Source organism: Lacerta agilis, chromosome 1 (genome assembly GCF_009819535.1).
Source record: "Lacerta agilis isolate rLacAgi1 chromosome 1, rLacAgi1.pri, whole genome shotgun sequence".
NCBI lineage: Eukaryota > Metazoa > Chordata > Lepidosauria > Squamata > Lacertidae > Lacerta > Lacerta agilis.
Window position 1 is genome coordinate 122,381,528 of NC_046312.1, and position 23,118 is coordinate 122,404,645.

Consider the following 23,118-nt stretch of genomic DNA (forward strand, 5'->3'; position numbering starts at 1 on the left):
TTATAAAGTCTTTATATTTATCATGAACATCTGCTAATGGCTTGGTCTGCATATCGTATAAAGCCAAACTTTGGCTTAGAGTGCATGTGTGGGCTCCTGAAGAGATGCTCACAGTGACTTTATTCATTCCAGTCCTTTTTGCTGCCATCCCCAGCTAAGCCAGGATAGCCTGGACCCATGGTTATGCCCTCCCCAAACTAACCACATGTTGTAACCAAGAACAAACACTGGTGAACAGCTCATGGTTAGACTGCAGGGAGCGTAACCATGAGCCTGGATTCAGATGACAAACTAAGCCAAATGCTGGCATAGCTCAGCTTGGCACAGCAGCAAAAAGGAGCAAAGTGGCTTTTGTTCAATGGGATTTCCTCCATGTAATTTAAGCAGGTTTTTAGGTTTACTATTAGCTTCCTTATTTGCCTTTAGAATACATTCTGAGACTATGGAAGAATTTACTGCATGCTAGTGACCAAACAATCAAATACTTTTATGCAGTACCTTGTGCCTGAGCAGCAGAGCTGTGAGAATATCCAAGAGCCAGGAGTGCTGTCTCCACCAGCTGACTAAAAAGCACATCTTTGCGAACCAGAACAAACTCTGCATGTTCTTCTCGATTATCATATTCGAGCGAAGTGTCCAGCTGCTCCACCACACAAAAGACAGGAATCATCAAACCTGGAGGGAAAAAGATGGTTGAATCCACAATTAGAAACCATAGCTACTGGATCAGACCAAAGCTCCGGGTAATCCAGGATCCTAGATGCTTTTGGGAGGCCTACAAGCAAGCCCTAAGGGAACAGCCCTCCCTTGCTGTACACCCAGAAGCACCAAGGTTTCATAAGTGCACTGCCTCTTAACATTGGGATTTCCACTTAGCTAGCAGACCTAATATCTATGGATTTGTCTAACCATTTAAAAAAGCAATCTAAGCTAGTGTTCATCACCAAATTGAAATAGTCTTATCCCACCTGCAAGTCAAGGACTCCCAAGACAGCTAAAAACATTTTTATACATATCTATTAAAAATATACAAAAGCAGAACAATAAACAAGAAATCAGTTCAAACAGCCATAAGATCAAATTCCATTAAAATCTAGAAAGAATAGAAATGTCTTAAAGTGTTGGTTAGAAGCAGCTAGGGTGGGCACTTGACAAATCAATAGGGGCGGGAAGTTCCAAAGATAAGAAGGTACAACAACTGAGAATACTACATTGCCACCTTCAAAAAGACAGAGACACTCTGAGGAGGACCTTCCAAGAGGATCTGAACAGTCAAGTAGGCTTATATGGAACCAGGTGATTTTTCAAGTACACAAGGCCAAGCTTATAGGAGTCACCACCACAGAATAACTATGAGCTACATTAAATAGTTCTTTTTCTCTCTTTGCTAACAAAGCACACACAAAAATCCTTCAACATTTATTAAAGATTAATAAATAGACTATGAAAAGGTCTTCAGAAGGAGATTATATCATTGAGTTGTTTCAGATAAATCATCAAGCACATTATAATCATTATCACTTTGCTCTAGCCACTAACTTCCTAGGTCCAGTTTACCATAAATCAAGTATATTATTCATCATGTCTATAGTTTTTAATTGTGTAAAAGTGCTTTTCAATCCTGAAAAACTCATCTTCAGAACAATCCAATTATATACACCACTAATTTTCCTATTTTACATATATGGAATTAAAACTGAATTAGCTAAAAAATACCCACAAAATATATTCCTGAAACAGGACATGAGCTCAGGCTTTCTAATGCCTTAACACAGGAATTAGCAACTGGTACGCAGGGCCAGTCAGAACTGGTGTCAGCCCAGGGCATCTGTGTCTGGCAGCAGCTACAGCAAATAGATATTTTAAAATTTCCCACATTAACCCCAATAAACATTTGCAGGAAATTTAAATGGCTGTCCATTCTTGCTGCCACCAAGTAACTACACAGCCAGGAGCTCGCCAGGATCAGAAGGGACCCACCAGAGGTTATTTTGTTGAGCGATCTCCCAAAGTTGGAGCCAGCCTTGAGCACAGGCCTGTGCAACATAAGGTGCATGGCCAACTGCAGTCCCCTCTTTGACATTTGCTGCCTCCTAGGGAATTCCAACTACCCACGGTTTCCTGTTCTTTCCCACCTCTTTCTAGAAACATATACAGTAAGCTCTCCCAAGCCCATAAAAACCTGGAAACATAAGAATGTCTGCATCACTTTTTTGCATTGCTTCTCCTCTCACTAGATTCAATGGCTCCTCCTGAAATTGGCATCAGTTTTTTCCAGTTTGTTGCAATCAACTATGCTGCACAACCCACATCACAGGCACTGAGGTATATCTGAGAGAGCAAGTCTTGTGTAGTGCTGCCACCATACTTAGTGAGAAGAAGCAGAAATAGTGGAGAACACACAGAACAAGATGACTAGAAGCAGTACTGAAAAAAGGGATGGGGAAAGAAAGAAAGAAAGAAAGAAAGAAAGAAAGAAAGAAAGCACTCCAGCATGTAAAGAGAGTTGGATAACAGAGCAAATGAAGGGGGGATAGGCAGAAAAAGGAGGTAAACAGAGAATGGACTGAACACATAACACAATGGCAGCACAACTTACATGTGCTGGAACAAAATGAAGTGAAGCCTCAGGCTTACACACTTTCCCCGCTCTTCTCATCCTCCCACAGATCTGGCAAAGACTAGGTCAGTGTTTCATTCCACTTTTCCCCCATCTGAGCTTGCTGTGGTTTATCACAAACATTGGTCAGTTTCTAAACAAGAAATTTCCAGCCATGCATTATAAAACTTGGTCAATGGCTCCCTTACTTCTGTTGCATGAAGATATAGCTTCATGCTAGTAAAATGGCCAGTGAAAACAGAAGTATTGGTGCTCACAATGCTGATTGAGAACCTCACAAGAAGAGCAACTAATTAGGCAATGTTCCTTTGTTCTGTCATTGCAATATATCATATTTGTACTCCCACCTTTAGCCCTATGGCATGAGAGGTTGCCTGCTGCCCTAATTCAGTATGAAAATCAGCAGATGAAAGTAGGGAACAACATAATTATTTCTTCCCAGATTAAAATCTATTTCAAAATAAATACATTTTGCACTCTAACAAGTGTCACCTACTCCCATACAAACACTTGGTTCATTTTAATAGTGTACTATTACAGCAATTGAAGCCCATCAAAATTATTAAAAATTGGGACTGTATGATGATGTAGTAAATACTTTTTGTTAGCCCTCCCACATCCAGGAAAAAAGTTTAAATTGCAGGGGAAGGAAAAGTAATTTATCTAGAAAACAAATCTTTTACTATTATAAACAAGGCCAAATTTCACATATGAAAATTTCACATCCAGCCAAAGTTAGCTTTTAACAGATGACAACAGGAGAGAAAGTTAAGCATATCTCTAGCTCTCCCACTAAAATCAACGGAACTTAAATATGCTTAACTTTGGCATGATCATATTGAGTAATTCTATGTAGTTGTGCTCTCCAAGTGTTACTAGTAACAACTCTTTCCTTTTATAATTAATTCAACAAAGCAGGTTAGAAGAAACAGTATCAGTAGAATGTCATGAACATAGTGACTGAACATTGACATTCATCATGCATACAACAAAAAATTATTAAGCTTTGCAGATTTACTTGGAATAAATCTCACTAAGCTCAGTGAAACTTGCTTCTGAACAAACTTTAAATTCCGCTTACTTTTTCTTTTTGTGTCACAAAACTTTACTGCACCCGATTAAATATAGTTTGCTGTATATTTACTATGTTCTAGTCTACATCCCCTTTGTACAAAAAGTGAAAATTACTGGTTATTGCAGTATGAGTCTTGGTCTCATGTACTATCTAACCCCTCTCCTCTGGTGCATCTGTGAGAAGATCAAAAGCATGGGTAGGCAAACTAAGGCCTGGGGGCCAGATCCGGCCCAATTGCCTTCTAAATCCGGTCCACGGACGGTCCGGGAATCAGCATGTTTTTACATGAGTAGAATGTGTCCTTTTATTTAAAATGCATCTCTGAGTTATTTGTGGGGCATAGGAATTCATTCATTTTTTTCCCAAAATATAGTCCGGCCCCCCACAAGGTCGGAGGGACAGTGGACCGGCCCCCTGCTGAAAAAGTTTGCTGACCCCTGATCAAAAGCTTCCATTTCCATTGCTATTTAATCACAGTTTAACATTATATTCAAAATATGCAGACCATAAAAATGGAATTCCAAACATTAAATGAGCACTGACTACATTTGCTTAGACTCATAATCAGGATGTTACTTTGTACCCAATTACATTTGGGAAACAGTCTAGAAACTAGATTTTTTAAAAATGATTCTCAGTACAAAGCCTGTCCCAGCTTCCTAATACAGCAGTACTCTAATGGCCACTCAAATGAACTGGGTTGTCCAAGCTCTACAGTACTTCAGATCCAGCAAACTTTTCACATCATAGGCACCAACTTGTGAGGGCCATTGGGAGGGGGTCAATGTTGCACACCTGACATCAGGACATTGGGAGGAGCTTGGGGAGGAGCTGAATGGGGGGGCACATGGCTTCAATGGCTGACGGCTCCTCCTCCACCTCCTCCTGGCACTATCAGTAGAAGGCCAATTCCACTCTCCTTCTCCTCTTCAGGAGAAGGAGAAGGAGCCGGCCACTCTAGCCACACTGTGCTTGGCTCCACACTTTACCTCCACACTTTTTGGAATTGGGGGTGGCCCCCACACCAAAAATATTCAGGGAGCCAAATGGCCTCCATCCCCAGGAGCTGGTGCCCATTTCACATTTTTGTAACAGAAAATTTTGTTGTTACTAGGTTGAACCCTATAGTTCTGTAAATTTACATTTAAATGTATGGACATTTATCAGAACCACAAGAGAAAAACTTGCAACTATAGAAGTTACACTTTGGTGAGTTGTTTTCTGTGGCTCCTAGCAGGGAGGGGGCACAGTCCTTCAGGCATGGAGGAGGAAATGGTAGGATCCTGAGGCAGGATCTGCCAAGATCTGGGTAGGCTGAATGTCTGTCAGGGGTCTTTCACTGATCTGGGGGTGATTGCAACCCCACTGCTTTGCCTTCTCAAATCAGGTTGGGAGAAATAGACCTCAGGAAGGGCTGCTACCTAGTTCGAATGCTAGTTCCAAGCGTATGGTTTCAGGAGGAGGTTGGAGAGGTCCTGACTGGTTCTTCTTCCACTCATAATCTTTCATTACTGACACAAACCACAGATCTCCACATGCAATTGTCCATAAAAGTTTCTACACACTCGCCTACAGCAGTGATTATTAATGTTGCACTGATAGGAACCACAAGGAAGATAAGTTAAGACCCTAAAAAAGTACTTTGAGAAGTCTGACAGAAAAGATCTAGGAAGACATACAGCTTAGACAATCCAATCCAAACAAACAAAAACAAATGCAAAAGAGGAGGGTGTTTGCTTTGATTTTTAAAAGATTCTGAGTGTGTGTGCGTGTGTACACACACACACACACACACTTGTACCCAATTCTAAAATTATGTTTAATACCAATGTATGATAAATTTAAGACAAATACAGAAGTACAAATGTTTGCCTAAAGAGAAGAAATGTTAACAACAAGAATTTGTAACAGCGTCTTAGTTTGGAATAGGAGCAGAACCTGAACATGCCTCAACTAACACCACCACCACCACCAGTGTGGCTTCCTTAAATGATTGCCCACAAGCTTTCCAACTCCCTGGAGCCCTGAGTGCCCGAGCACCCACAAAATTCCCCATGAAGGGGCCAGGCACCCACTCCTGTGATCTATTGAGTAAGTTATCATTCCTTATCATTTTTCTCATAGGAATTCTGAAGGTCAAAATCATGTGTTTTCCATTAAATCACAGCTACCCTTTGCTCTAGAAATACAACAGCCAGAGATTGTACTGGCAGTCAACTGCAATGCTGGTCCACTTTTGGCATTAGGGGTACCGTCCCACATTAGGCCCACTGAACTCAACATAGCATACTTCTGAGTAGTCATGGATAGGACTGCACTACACAACAGCCATATATTGCAAAATTATTTGGGTCAACAATCTGTAATATTGATAAACAAGTTATTTATCAATTGGCAAATGAATATGGTTGTCATACTATTTGAACAAGTTTCAAGCTGAAACAAATGCCATGTGTTTTCTAAAGACTCTTCTGTCTATAAAAGCCAACACAAAAAGATAATCACAAGCCAAAGGTAGTTTGGGAGAGCATAGGAATAAAGGGGATACAACAGGCTCCGTATCTCAGGAAATGCTGATATTCCTGTTTACTTCGGGGGAGGGGGAATAGTCATCTGGTATCTAGGCCAGAATCAGAGATGGTAAAAGAGGGTAAAAGAACTGAATAACCTGCACTAAGTAGATAAGAGGGCTGGAGGGGGCAATAGAGGGCATATAGAAACTTCTCAATACACCCTTAGAGCCTGTCATTCTCACTGCATACATATAGGCCAGAGGTGGAGATGGAGAAATGACTGGGCAATGTGTCTATGTGTTGTATCCACAGAGTCCAATGGGTTTGACAGAGAGGTCGTGGCTTTAGTTGGAATAGATGAGAAATATAGACATTAATGTAGCTGGCTACATTCGGGTTTTACTCTTTTTTAAAAAAAAATACACTTTCAGTGCAATTCTGTACATGTTTACTCAGAATTAAGGACACACTTTACATTGCAATGTAGCCAAAACAAATTCCAAGTATGTTGGAAAATGTACTTGGCCAATAATAAATTATTCTATTCTATTCTATTCTATTCTATTCTATTCTATTCTATTCTATTCATTTGGTGGGACATTCCCAAATAAGTGAGTCTACAATTGTAACTTTAATATAACTGAAATGGGGGGAATATTTTTCTTTCTAGTATCTTTAGTGTATGCGTAGTTATGAGAAGCAGCCAAAATACAAGGCAAGTAATAATTCATTTTGTCCAACAGCCTGATAGTGCAGTCCTATAAACCTGGGAGTAAAGCGTATTTATCCAATGGGATTTGCTTTTTTTCCCCTTTCGTTTTTTTTTTTCTGTAAAAGCAAAGAAAAACACAAAACAACTCAGTAAGTACCAGAACAAAATGAACAAAAAAAGGTAAGACAACAGGATGGCACTTGTTAGTGAAAAAAACACTATTTCCTAGTACTGTATAAAGAGAAAATTCAGTGTCAAATGATTATCTCTTATCTTCTATTATTACTAAGATTCACATATTTTCTACCACAAAGATAAAAGCAAAGAACCTCTAAGAGCCAAATGGAGAAGAGATATTGCACAGTTGCATTGTCCACCACAAGTAGACAGTTATGCATAGCACTCACTGCATAGTAAGAAAGTGACAACACTATAAATGATAGCCTCAGTTTTCCTAATTATTTCATCCCTGATCAAAAGGAACGGCAATGTTGAGCTGTTTCAAGCTAATCAGCATCACAGACAAGCTATAGCTCTTTTAAAAATGCAAGTTCATAGACAAATGATTCACACACTGAAAAGATGCTGCTGTTTACGATACTGTACTGTCCAACACATACTTCAGTATCTGAGAAACACACACACTCATGATTTTTTCCACATGACTAGTGCAACAAATCTTGTTACTAGCCCCTCTCTCACAGGAAAATACTGTATATCCAATGGTTCCACTCAGTTGATAGTATGACTTCCATCAGCGGAACAGAGATGGAAGCAATATTCAGCAATACGTCTCCCACCTGCAGCCCTCCACACTTCCCTCACCAACTCCAGAGGGTTGCAAGATGCTCTAAAACAGAATCTGGGGGCAGAGGAAATTGCTAAAAATTGCAACTTTGGATAAAAAACATAATTTTAAAGAAAAGATAGCATACATATTGCTACTATCTTTATTTTCCTCTGAAGATGTAATTCCTTACCAGGAAAAAAAAAAACCTGTCAAACCCAACTTCCCCATTTATATTAAAGTCAGACTATGGCCCTGAAAAAATGCATATTAAAAAACATAACATAACATAACATAACATAACATAACATAACATAACATAACATAACATAACATAACATAACATAACATACCTTAGTTATTTCTTAATACAACTTAGCCATTTCATTTGTTGTTTTACAAATATCCCACACTACTATATATAATAACATGAACTAATGGAAAATATACTAATATTTCACTTCAAAAGAGTGACGCCATTTTAGAACTAGTACCTTAGATGTTTTCATAAAACCACCTATTTAATACATACTAGTGCTTTTGATGCCCGTGGCATTTAAAAAATGGTTCATGGTGAGAGAATTAAAGAGAATTCCCTGCACAGCTATAATTTTTAAATGCCAATTTCTATGCCAGATTCCACCCACAATTAATTTTAATGGTCACGTTACAATGTCTTAAAAGTGCAACTACAAATAGACCTTGTACTAAAATATTAGGATGTCATCATATGTAAGTTTACAGTAAAAGCTTTTTCCAAAAGAAGGAAAAGTGAAGAAACTACAGTATTCACATCTTAAGAAACTGGAAAACCCTGTTGGTTTTAAAAAGCAAATTTAGTGAATTATTATTATTAGTGAATTTTTCTACTATATAATATATTATATTGCAGGATTGGAAAAACCTTTGGCACTCCAGGTATTGTTGGACTAAAATTCCCATCATCTCCAGCCAGCATGTCCAATGGTCAGGGAGGATAAGAGCTGTAGTCCAACAACAAATGGAAAATCTTGGGGAATGAACTACCAAACTGCTCATGCAAATACTACATCCTGGCTCCCACCCAACAAATCTAGACACAGGTGTTTTACCTGAAAGAGCAAAACAAATGGAACTTTATTCAGGCAAGTGATGGCACAAGCTCAGCAGCAGACATAGTGCCCTCAGGAGCAAGGCAGAAAGTTCAAAACTGAAGGGAAATGACAAAGATGGCCAACAAAGTTTCCCCATCCCTCCTGCCAAGCTTTTAAAGACAAGGTATGACACGTTCACTCGTGAGGCTCTCTTGCCTTGTGGAAATGTCGAGTTTTCAAGTGCGCACTCCACCAGGGTGGGTGGGTCTGCTCCCATCTGCAAAGGTGGCACCTGGTTCCAGGCAACAGGACTGCAACAGCCTCCCCACTCCACTGATCAAAGCCCTCTCAACTCAGCAGGAAGGTCAGAGGGAAAGCCAGCATCTCTGCTCCTCCTTCCAAAGCAATTGAAATGGAAATTCCCCTCTTCACCAACCCAGGTCCCATAATTCACACACACCACCACACACACATTCTTTTCATCCTTGTCTTCCATCGGGGCTTGCTAACCCAAGTCCAAGAGCATTGTGTTGCTCATGATGTACTGTAGTTTGATGGTATTTTATCTTGTGTAAATAATCCATGAGGTCACAATGCTCTCATATCATTGGTGACTAATTATTTATTTTTAACATGATATGACCTCAACAAAGGCAAGATTAAGGGCCCCTTGCTTTCTATACATGCAGGAATCTGGGCATGTATACATGTATACACACTTTGTTTAGGAGCAGGCACCCTCTGCTCTATGCCTTAAGACACCATCGCATTTAAAAACAGGAGCCTTTTATGGATGTTGTGTGCTTTGTTAGCTGAATTTCAGTTGAAATAAAATTGCAGCTGTTTAAGTATCTCCTACCATTCTAATAAAAACCAAGATCTATTTGCTACAAAAAATGTAAATAATGGTTGATTACAAAAGTACAGAAATTTGATTTTATTGTTCCAAAACAATCAACTTCATTTGGTTTTGCAGCTCATATCCTTTGTAATAATAATTTTTAAATGGTGATTTAAATCAGGGGTGGCTAAACCTTTTTATTCTAAGGACAACATTAGTCTTTGACCAACCCTCTGGGTGCCACATGCCAGGGGTGGGTATGGTCACACACAAACACACACACAGGTAAACATACATACAGGGAAACAATCCTGTGCAAATCAGCTGAGGGGGGCTATTGCCCCCTTTCTACTCAATCAATCTGAGGGAGGGAGAGATTTACAACTGCATTAGGGCCCTGAGATTAGCACACCCTACCAGTATGTCTACTTTTTAAAATAACTTTTTCCCACTGCCACCAAAATTGGGATGGGAGGCAAAAAAATTAGCTGAGGGGCTTGTTCAGGTTCCAAAACTAAGGGTATTTTATTTTTATTAAACTTCTATCCTGTCTTTCTTCCCAAAAGAGCACACAACAGCAAAACATGGTGGTAAAACAGTACAAGTAAAAATAAAAACATATTTAAATACAATTAAGGACTTCTAAAAACACTCCTGTTTTAAATACTTGATTGTATTTGACCAATGACTACATAGCACCCAGCAGTAAAATAGAACCTAATGAAGGCATATGGCTCATGAGAAGGAAATGTAAGTGATGAAGGGAAGCACTCTTAATTTAGAGCACTGTGGGCCATTTTAAATGCAACAATATAGCATGATTTGAGGCATGTTGGTACAGTCACAGCTTGATGGCTTCAGAGCTTGATCATTAGGCTAGAGTCAGCAATGTGGAGTGGAAGATTTTCCAGTGCTAGGGTTGCTATACTTTGAAAAAAGAGGACATATTTACAGACTTCTACATTTAACTACAGATTGCTATGATAACCCTCATTTTAAATACCCCTACTATACGTAGGCTATAGAAACTGTGGTATATTGTTAGTAGCAATGTTCTTAACTTTAACAAGCCTGCCAGAGTAGAGCCGTGGGTGCCACAATTACAAATGCCCATGTGACCACAACACTGTCCTACAGCCGCTGTTCCTCACTGGCCCTGGGAAGAAGGGCGCAGGCATGCTGCAGAGTGCTCCCGTTCCATTCATGAAAAACAACAAGGGGTGGGAGCACAACGCATGGGGCTTTAAAAATTGTTTTTATTTTAAAAAATTATTGGGTGACTGTAAACAAACAAACAAAAACCAAATAAAAAAACCTGGACATTTTGCCAAATTTTAAAAATCCTCCCGGAAAGAAATTTTAATCCTGAAAAAGAGGAGGTGTCCAGAAAAAAAGAGGACATATGGCAACTATCCAGTGCTTTATTCTGTTTTATAAATTCATTAGTAACAATCAATGGGTGCCAACCTCAAATAAACCCTAGGCAAGCTTGGCAGTTTCAAAGTTTTTAGCTTTGTTTACTGAATACAAGTAAAATAAACAGGCTAAATTAGTTCATGCTCTAGGGCATCAGAAAAATTTCTGATGCAAACTAAAAAACTTATGGTGCAAATTACATTAATTATGTTAATTTGAAAAGAAAGGTTTTCTGGGGGTTTTTTCTATCCAAAAAATTCCAGAAAACCCACATCATTGGCCTTAGCACATGTGTCCCTTTCTCTCTTTACATACTCCAATTTTCTCCTTCGGTTCCAATTTAGTGTCAAACCAGAGTCTGCCATTACATCCAAAGTTGGGCAACCTAACCAAGGGAAGAAAGAAGCACACAAGCATAGAGCTTAATCACTTAATGCCATACTATGTTTTTTTTTTTTCATTTCTATACCGCTTTATATTTTAAAGAAAAAAATCTCAAAGCGGTTTTGTCATTACATATAAACCAACCCTATTAATATATAGTATTCCAAACACTAATTATTTTGCTGTGTCCCTTGAGTTGCTTCTAAGCCATCTGAACTGCATGGTTACCAGGGTCTGGCCCTAGGTTGGGCAATAATTCTTTATCTCTTCCTGCTCTCCTCTCACCATTGCTCCCAAGCTTATAGCTGCCTTGGCACAATTCTGTTATACATATGTAAACTAGGTTATATTTGCCTAACAGAGAAAAAGGGAAACATGAGAAGCCACCAAGAACAGGAAAAGAAGGGAGGAAGCCTCCAGGTGCACAGAAGTTTATCGAGTCCAATGCATATAAAAAATAAATCCTCATTCAGGGGCACTCTTGTATACTTTACCAAGGTGAGTCTTAGCCCTGCATGTTGATGATGCCAAGGGTGATCCTGAAAAAATTATATTTAAAAATACAGAGATGTATTTTTATTCCAAACATACATCTCTGTACTTGCCTATCAGTCACTATATTATATGTCTACTTCCCCAAAATGCAAAAATAAAAAATAAAAAATGCCAGACATTTTATGGCAGCTACTATAATCAATTTCCAAGATTACTACCCTATTTTCCCTATAGGTAGAATGGTCTTGCAGTAACAGATGTTAATAACATTCAATTCACACCATGTTCATTTAACTTTTGAGAGTCCTTGAATTTGCAAACAAAAGTTTATTAGTTAACTTTTCATCAAAGGATTTGAAGTATTATTACCTTTCAGTTCTATGCAAGCTGAATGAACAGCAACATACATATTGCGAACTATGATATATATATGAATATTAAGAAAATCAGTTTGCTGGTGTGTGCATAATGCTGTTGCTTGTAGAAATATCCTCAAATTAACTGTGACTATTTTGCCATTATGATTTGAATCATCTGCACAATACACTAACAATTCTGTTTCTAGACTCCAGAAGCTCCTAGCCTGAATATAAGGATAAATGTTCCATGATATCACCTTCATACTATACAACCTGCTTTTATTTCTGCCTAGTCTCCACCTGAACTGTGCTATAAAGATCTTGGATTACTGTACAAGGAAATTGGTATTCTGAAAGGCCTCATTTTAGATCACAAGTAAAATATGGTTCTATACTCTGCCAGCTTAGGAACCAAGGAACGCTACACTAAATCATGTTCTAAGCCACTATATATTCTGCAGTCTAAACATCCAAATGGGAATCCTCCTTTCTTCCTAATCTTGCCCTCTCATGGCACCATTTTTCTAAGCGGCAGGAACACTTAAAAGTCAATTCAGGAAGAAATCAACACATACCTCACCTTTCAATATCTCCCAAGTCAAATACATAATTATGCAATCACTAGAAATATATGGTTCATTGTGAGAGTGCACGGAGCTTGAAATAATAATTCTGGGCAATCAAATAATGCATTAGGTTGTATGGATAAAATTCAAGCTAATTTGGAACCAACAATAAATTTAGATCAAACAAAATGGATCTTGCAAAAGAAATGCAACAAGAAATCTGAAAATGGATTTGGGAAAATGCTTATAAACTTTAAGGCGAATTTCTACTCATTGTTATTTAGTTCGTATTTACACCAACACAATTAAGTACAATATTCCCAAATGTCAATGATAAATGTTGACACTCTAGGGCTTTGAGGGCAATTTTTTACATTTTCGAACATACCCCTAGATCAATACATCAAAATCTGGCAATAACAGAAATCCAAAATATTAATGGCTATAACATTCCAAATGATCCTTTTGTAATTTCAAAAGGGATAGTATTGGAATATAAAAGACTCATCTCTCAAAAGCAACATGTATGGCAATCTCTTAGTTAGGAGAAAAGCAAACCCTATTGATCTGATATTCATTAATAGTTTATAAGAATTTGGGATACAGTATGCATGTCCAAACTAAAACACAGCAAAAGTCAGAGAAAGCAGGCAGCAAGTTGTACATTTATGTTTGTATTAGAATAACGAAGTACAATAAAGTACAAGATGTACTACATCCTTATGTGGTATTAATAGAATTTGTTAGTAATAAGATAGCTTTAATATCTTTCATTATTCCTATTTTATCAGAAATAATCACCATTTATTTCCACCACAACTTTTGTTATGCTGTATGATATTGGTAATTTATTGTATCATAACTGAATATTGCATGTATTATAATTTTCTGATGAACAGTTTGGCAAATACTATTTTTAAGAGACTGGGGAGGATCATGTCAGTTTTAAGGGCTTATAGAGTTCAACAAACAAATAAACCAAAGCTTTCCAAACTGTCTGTCGAGACACGTTTGTCTGTCGGCTGCAGTGTGTAGGTGTGTCGCGCAAATGCTCCCCGTGCTCCTCCTAGGGCTGGAAAAGGGCTGGTTTAACCTCCAGTTTGCTAGTAAAACTGAATTACTGTGTCACGAAATGATGCATGTCTAAAAAATGTTTCACCAACATGAAAAGTTTGGAAAGCTCTGAAATAAGCAAGCACACCCACTGTACTGGGAAGTTTGCAAATAACTTCATCATAACAAAGCTTACAGTTTGCCAGGGGCCTTACTTTATCCCTAATTATTAGTTCAGTTGATCTAGATGCAGGACTTGTTTATAGTCACTACTTTGAGAGCTTTTCTTCTATCCCCATAAAGGAAAAATTCAGGTAGTCACTGGTGAAGAGGTCAGCTGAATGCTACACCACAGGCAAGCCCAGCTTCAGTACTTCAACAGTTTGCAATAGCATACTAAACTGAGAACTGAGCTCACTAAACTGGGAACTGAGTCCACTCAGACAACAGCTTTCACACTGTACATTTGTGGAGAGAAAGGTTGCAGTGGTGCGATGAGGAGATGGAGCACAAGAAGTAGCTCCATGAAGTAGTACAAAGAGCTGAGAAAAGTGTACAGTGGTTTAGATTCTAGTTGCTTCTCTGTTTGTGTAATAAGGATAAGTTTTTATGAACTCTCCATCCATCTGTAGCTTGCTGCACCGAATCCTGCACCATCCAACAACCAGGAGCATATTTTAAGGGACTTTGGGTCTGCGGAGGGATGGGTAAGGCAGAATAGCCAGCCCTGTTTCATGAATGTGAATTATTTTCAATTCATAGAACAAAAGTTAGGATCCAAGACACATTTTGGGAAGAAAACTTCACTGTCTCCACCACTCAGATATTCCTTCCATTTCATAAAGCTGGCAAATGACAAATGGAGCAAGTTGTAATGAACAAAGGGGAGGGGGAATTAAACTGGCAACAGGAAGTGCTTCCTCTCACTGAATTTAAAAGGCATAAGCCTAATTATTTCACCTCTACTTTAAAATCTTAATAACAGCAGTTACTAAAAACTTGTCCATGTCTGTGAGCACAAGTCACATATTTTCTACCATAAATACAGATTTTAGCTAACAAGATGAAGTAAACTAAACACCAGTTCAGTTACTCTGTATTTTCTCAAAGTCTAAAAATTGGTAGACTATGTGACAGGTCCATCTCATTTTTCTTAATGATGTTTTTATTATTCTTTCACCCAATTAAAACAGAAATGGATATTGCATCTTCTGACTGTATAATTGTTATTGTAATCTGTTTTCGATCACTGCTTGGGAAATTGGTCCAAAACAACATAAACTATCCACAGCCTCAAAATTCAAGTCATTTTCTTTTACTACGACACTTAAGGAGACATCTATCATGCTGCTCTGCTAGCATGTGAGTATTATGGCAAAAAAGTTATTTGTAAGTTGGGAAAAGACATTATGAAAGGCACCTTTTACTGCAAAGTAATGCATAACTCATAAGTGAGAATTTTATTCCTTAATAGCCAATAAAATACAAAATAGCAACTCTAAGAGATATGCATATTCAGTTGTAACATATAAATAATGGAAAGGCACATCACATAAAAATATGATTTTATTTTCCTTTTTAAAATATAGGTTATTCAAAGGGCATGTTTCATTTGTAGTATGACTGCATCAGCAATATTTATCTTTTAAAAGGAAGATCCTAAACAAAATCCTAAATACCTTTACATGGAATGAAATAAAAACCCAGAAACCTATTGATAAATAAATATGCTAAACAACAAAGAAAATTTTCTCACAATACTATTGTTATGTTGTCTCATATTAGTCCAACTAACAGTGCAATCCTACCCACATAAACTCAGAACTAATGCCACACTAATTTCAATGTGTCTTACACCTACGTAAATGTGAATAGGTTTGCAGCCTAAACCACATATCTTAAACTAAGTAGCTTCTAGGCCCAACACTATTACATGTGAAAAACTGCAGATCAAGTTATTGAAAACAAGTTTCTTTGTTTACCAAAGAAACAGTGTCATGTAACAAGTAAATATTAGCCAGATAACAATGACACCTTGTATCTTTAAAAATGTGATGTGGGAACTTATTTCCATTGTTTTAAATGGAACTAACTTCCACCTATACGATTTTAGGTTATGATCTTAAACATATTTCCTAGGACTCAAGTTTCTTTTCATCGAAGTCTGCATACATCTCCAATTTTGCTATGCAGAATGAATATATAGAATATGGGTGTGGATACTAAAAGTTAGCTCACACAATACATTTGTTCTCCATGTACACAGACTCCCCGTGGGTGTACATTCGCATGGATCAACATAATGACCACAGCTTGGCACCACATGCATAATCAGGAAGGAATCTAAGGAAAGTCTCAGGCTCAAATGCTTTCTTCCTTCTTTCTCCCTTGAGGTTGGGAGAAGACTTTAACAGAGTTTAGTTTCACTTTCCACTAATCCCAGCTTGTCATATCAGAGGAACCAATGTTCATGGTTTAAAACAAATTCTAGTCAGCATCAAAACAAACCAACTTGGAACTATGGGGTTTGAAGCTGGCTTGTTTAACTAACTAGAGTTTGTTTTAAACCACAATCTCTGGTACATATGACACAAGTCAGGATAAATTGAAAGTTGGAACTAAATGCCTGTTAAGTCCTTCTTGCAGTTGCACAGGAGGCAGGAAGTGAGGAACTATGCAAGAGCAAGGTTCCTTCAGAGCTGTCAACCTTCCTTTTTTTGCATTGGGAAACGGCCATAGCTGTCAACTTTCCCTTTTTTTGCAATGGGAAACAGCGCTGGAATAAGGGAATTTCCCACAAAAAAAGGAAAAGTTGACAGCTATGGGTTCCTTCCTGCTTATGCATATAACTCTAAACCATGGTTTAGCATTACAGGTATACGCAAACCAGGCTAATACGGGAACAGGGCAGTAAACAGTTAGAAAAACAGCTGGAAAATTAATGTCTTCCATATCCATAACTACCTGATTCACATCTGGAATCATTGGGAGTGATGTATTGTGTCAACCAGCCACTATTTAAGGAGTAGAATTCAGCAACGTGCTTCTGTTAGCAAATGGACTTTCGTCTATGCAACAAAACTCCCCCGCTGTGTGCATTCCCTAAATTTGTACCAAATTTGGGAAGGGTGCATGGGAAGTGGAGAGGGAAGGGAAGGGAAGTTGTGTTGCATGAGTGGGAATTATTGTACTAATGGAAGTGCATTATTGGATACCACACTAAGACTCCTTCTGTATGTTTCATCTTTAACTGAAATTCTATTTCACGCAGATGCAAAGATTATATTATAGTATGCATAATCCTGCTATCTCTAGATACAACATAGAAACATTTGCCCACAGTTTCAGTAATAACAACTTAAAGGCACGAATGACTGCTCATAAACTGCAAAGAAGCAAGTCATATGATAGCAAGTATATTTCTAGTCCTACTGAACACACATAGAATTATTAATTTCTAACAGCACAGCAATCTTTAACAACCTAAAACTTGGGGAAACGGTCCAATTCCTTTTTTATTGAGACATGTAAACAATTCTAACTGCATCAAACATCTAACTGCATCAAACATCCACCATCTCACAGCAGTACACAAACCAGTTTACTGCATTTTTCCAGTGAATGCCATAACTTGAAAAATGCCTACATTAGTTTCACTACCACTAACACACAATGCTAATTGTAGCTCTGCACAGAACATGCACATGTGTGTACACACACACACATACATACAAAGCTGCCTTGCACTTTACATTTTACTCACTAAAATGTGGTAAACTCATTCATTTCCATAACCCATTACATGTAAAACAGTCCTTAAATTCTAAGGCTTTTGTGTCTAAGACTGCACAGATTTTCATTAAATTATTGACATTACTGTAAGACAGTTGTGTTAAATCCCCAAAGAGCAGAGCACCTCTAAAAATATCCTCTACTTGTCTCATTAGCAAAATCAATTTTTAATTTTAAATATTTTTGCATCAAACACTTTTAAAAATTAAAAGTTATATAGAGAGAGGAAAAAATTATTTGGTACATAGTAAATATTATATCACTTGGAGAATCAATTTGTTGGACAAATGCATTGCTATGAACAAGCAGAGACAATACGTTCAAAGCAATCAAAGTAAGTTTAGAAAATAGAAAGCCTACTGAACCTATTTCCCCAATACTGTTGTAAAATTGACATAACTATACTAATTTTTGAATTGATATTGTTAATACAATGGACATAATGCAGGCCCTAAAAGAAAATATTAGTGCTAATCTTTAAAAATATTCGATAATAGAGGAAGCCTTGCACAATGCTGATCCTCTTTATCTGCACTCCAAATTAACTGAAAATTATTCTTCACAAACACAAGATCAATGCTTAATACTCCCTGATGAATGCTCAGCTTAAATATGGTGGGAAAATGCAGCACGGGAGAGATAATTAAGTACATTTCTCTGAAATCTTCAGTTTCTCAAATGTTTCTCAGTTGTGGCTTTAGCTCTTAAAAGTTTCACTTATAGAATGTCTTCATATGAAAGTGCATCTGTTTCTGAGGAGTTTATACAGTAGGAATCAATTAACATAGGATTGATTCATCATTTATCGGGGGGGGGGGAGCCAAGCACACACTATAGTTCAAAGTTAATATTCTGTGTTGCCAAATGAGCACTTTCTCTTTCAGAGGGTGCTGTCACATACACACATTGTGTCAGCTGAGCACTACCTTGGATTGTAAAGCACCATTAGACAAGGCAGGAGCTGAGCCCTAGTACCCTGAAAGATGGTATAAGTTACCCAACGTTATATGATATGGAACTAGATTAGACTGCTTAATGTCTTGGGTTATAATGACCTAATGCTTTCCTAATTTTCACATATTCCACATAATTTTCTATTATTCCCAAAGAGAAAATGAATTTCATTAACAATAATGATGATGCATTGTTTCATTGTTGCACTTTCTTGCTTACTATACTACTGTCAGGGGTTTTTCCTGTGGCTTGCTTTGGTAACAATAAATTAGCTCAGAATTATATCAGCATACATTCTACATTATATTGTCATTACTGTCGCACTTTGCCCAGCTCTGAAGTCCTACAGAATATAAGTCTGTCAAAATATCATACAGTACAAAGCACCACCTTTTTTCCAACTTCTAAGTGCACAGTTTCAGTGTAAAAAATATAACAGCAAGATTTATAAAGCATTATTAAAATACATTTCTTGCACTGGTGATACAATGCATTCCACTATCACCAGTTAATGTGCATCGGAGAAAATGTTACATTTTGTATACTTTATTGTATACACAGATAGGCTACATTGACCATAAGCACTTTTCAGCAGATAAGCTACTAATAGATTTATTTATTTATTTTAAAAAACCTATCATACATATGTCAACATTTAGTACAAGAATGGAAGGCACAGAGTTAGTCCACTCCATGTACTTCTGCTGACACTAGTGCCCCAGTGCTATGCACTAAGAAATAATTTAAATATGGCTTCTAGTAAATAGATGTTAGCATCAGAATGCATGAACAAAACATAAGAATATTGGCCCATCCAAAACACATTTAATTGGAAATTGATCATACTGTTTTGTTATTTCAAATAAGTAGACTTGGACTCCTTACTCCTCTTCCTACAGCTATCTATAAAAAAAAAACCCCAACAGATCTGCTCACTTTCTAGGGAAATATAGTCTATATTAATGCTATATTAACAGAAATAAAGGAGCTAATGGGCCCTGATCAACAGAAAAGTTTGGAAAATATTATAATGGTCTTGATCCTAAGCATGCTTCTCCTAATCAACTCAGCTACACTTCTAATCAAGTGAATTTAATGCACATGCAGATAGACAAGTAATGTAAAGCCTGACTAGACAATTTACTCTGCACCTAAATCCAAAACATGACTGTGTTTCTCAAAACATTAACAGTCATACATTCTATTGAAATCATTGGGATTTACTTCCAAGTAAGTATCTGATCAAATTTTTCCAAAGTATAAACAAACATGCATAAAAGACTTAAGAGCTAATACTGATATTTCAAATCTCTTATGGTTACAACTTTATGAAGAACATTACAAGTAAAATGTTCCAAAATGATTCTAGATGACTCCTCATTGGATGATATTTTATATTTTTGTGGATGTTGAGCTCCAGATATTTTGAAACCAAATCAACTACAGATTTGCTATTAGTACAGAAATCACAGAAGACTATTCTCTCACTGGGAGAAGGGAGATGGCATACTAGGTGACTCCAAGTGTATGCAATGTTCATGTTTAAAAGACAAAGACGGATGTAAAAAGTATAAAACTCATTATATTATCTAAAGAACAATACTGTTCCTCAAATTTTACTTTAGAGGGTTTAGTTTTGTAACCTATATATATAGGAATCAATACTTTTTTAAAATGCTAACATGCACTATTTTTTTAAAAAAATGTATTATCCAACACATTATATTATATAAAATTCGTGTAATCCAAATTTGTTCAAGAGTAAACCTGTCTTTGTCATTTGAACTAGCTTTCGTTATCAAGGTACATTCCATCTTTACAAATATAAGGAAATGCAATATACCTCTCACACAGTTACAATGAATAGAACAGTAATGAAATACAAAGTATTATTCTCTACCAGTAAATCACATTAACAGTTGTCACACACAATATTCAGATGACAACTTATATCAGTGCTCTGATCAATGTGTCCTATCTGAATGCTTCAAACATTAACCTTGATTTCCCATCATTATATTTGTCAACAGTAATAAAGGGTCACGACATACTCCTACACCTGGTTCTACTACTAGTAGTAATTACTTATTTGTTACTGCTGTCAACAGTAGTATGCTAGGCCTGAAAACAAAGGCTGTAATTCTACTTGGATGTAAGAAACACTGAATTCAATGACACTTAAGGAAATATTTATAGTTCATAATTGGTACAGATGAAATATCCTACTACTTATACTACATTTTAGCATTTGGCGCTAGTGGATTCTATATTTCAGCTTATTTCACCAAAGAACAAAATAGAAGATTTGTTTAAAGTAACCTCCACTGAGTTTAACAGAACTCACTTCTAAATCAGTAAAATTAGGATCATAGCCTTAATTATTAAGCACAGTTTTTACTTGAGGTCTTCGGACTGATTTTCCATGTCTTAAAGACTAATAAAATGTAAATGCACATGAGAATGGAAGAATCATGAACACAGATACATTTTAATCAGTATTTTTACAAATCTGAGTTTCCTGGCCATTAATCATCCTTTTTCAAAATCCTTATGGAGCGAATTACTAACTGAGAGGGGACGCCAATTCTAGTAAGTGAATGTTACCCAGCAGGGATATAAAGCTGTCAACACCACAGAGCTCTTGCTTGCTTTAACCTCTCTCCCAGGCGTCATATGTGTTTTAAAGAGACATTCGCCTTTTTCTCCCACAGTCTCACTATAAAAACTGCCAATCATGAGTATCACAGCACTTCTGTTTTATTACATAGATGTTTAAAACAGACTACTTAGGTAACTGCAGGAAGTGCTAGAATACCTAAGGCAAAAAAAAGTTAACCATGACTACTTCAACTAAAATTAACACTGTAAATAGTAAAAGGTTTTTAAGTCCCCAGGGAAACTTACTTCTACCACACCCTGCTTAACATTTGTTTAGGATTTTTCAAGACTTTTATCTCTCTTCCCAATGTCAAAAAATGTTTCACTCTAGAACAGCTTTTATGCCACTAATTACAGAACAACTTCCCGTAAAATCTCTTTTACCATGCCTTCCCCTCCCCAAAAAAACAGTGAAGTACAATTGCATATCCTTGCAAGTTTTTGCCTTTACTTAGAGATATCATTATAAGAAATAAGGAATTCTAAAAATAATACGTCTAGCAATATAAGTTCATCACTTGGCTGTGTCTTCAGATCTGTAAACCCATTATTTAATCAAATAGAACATAGTGATAATCCATGTATTATCTACCGGTACTTTCCCCCCAAAGAGACACAAGAGAACAAGGTTTCTATAGTCATGCTATTTTTAAAGCAACTGATTCAGGAACTGTCCTCAGCTTTTCATTAAATATCAAACCCACCATAGATGAAAAATCTTGGAAATTCTTTTAACTATACTACCGGTACATGTTGAATATTAACGTAACTAGATAGTGTCTTGTTAACTAACTTTCATAGGCCAGAGATTTTTACATATGGCCTTAGTTTTCCTTTCTGGAATAACTATTTTCACCTTATAAGAATCATATTTGAGTGTTACAGTTACAGTAAAGGTACAACTTTCATACCATTGCAATACATCTTTTAAAGCCACATTGTGATTTGTACTGAAAAGTGTGGTCACTTTTTTCTAAAATAGTTTTATAAAGGGCTGTAGCAAAAAGCCTTTCATGAGACAGTTAAGCTAGTTATCCTAAAAGATTTTAATATAAATTGATGATCAATTTAAAACAAACATTGCCCTATCAAGATAGTGGGACTTAAAACTACTTTTAAAAATGTGTATTGCTGAGTTGAGAAATCAAACATTTTTCATTCTTACTTAAAAATGGAACACTAGCCAACAAGTACAAGGACTACAAGAAACTTTATGAAACAAGAAGTTAACAGAAAAAAATGTATCAGCAGTTCATAAAAAGGTAACCCTTTAGGAGCTGGCCTTGAGTAATGAAAGTCTTCATGTAAAACTGAATAAAATCCCCTATCCAACATCACACTTGAACATCTACAGTTTGATATCACAAACTGTTCTGACCTTCTTGTGGCAAAGCACTGAAGTAATTTGGAAACATACATAGGCCAAATTTAAAAATAAGCCTCCCACACACACCTCAGTGTAGATTAGAAGCCCAAAAGACATTAACACAAACCCGCAAACCGTTTCTTAAAAAGCAATAATGCTTCAAATAGCCCCCAGCTACTGCAGGGCATATCTCGAAATACTTACAGAAAGATTTAGTCAGCAGCAAATCCACAAGTACTCCATTATTACTTTTAAACTTTCTTTCTAACATAATATTTAATTAAACACTTTTTCTTTTCTTTTTTGCCTCTAAGAACAAGTTGATAAGAGCAACACTGAGAAAAAGGTTCGTTCACCAACTCTCTAAGCATTGTCTAAACTCTTGTATCCACTATTAGCTGTCTTTACTCAAGATTATCTTAGAATATACCGATAACTAAGTTAGGGGAAGAAG

The 23,118-nt window shown here is 36.9% G+C and overlaps 1 protein-coding gene across 2 annotated transcripts in view; it reads right to left on the reverse strand.

The window, feature by feature from the left end:
* Nucleotides 1-23,118, reverse strand: part of SATB2 (SATB homeobox 2) — a 120,047-nt gene that overhangs the window by 93,877 nt on the left and 3,052 nt on the right. For both annotated transcript variants that reach the window (XM_033169283.1, XM_033169293.1), the window contains exon 3: nt 499-675. In XM_033169283.1, the coding sequence (XP_033025174.1) occupies nt 499-675 (177 nt within the window). The remainder of the gene's footprint in view (nt 1-498; nt 676-23,118) is intronic.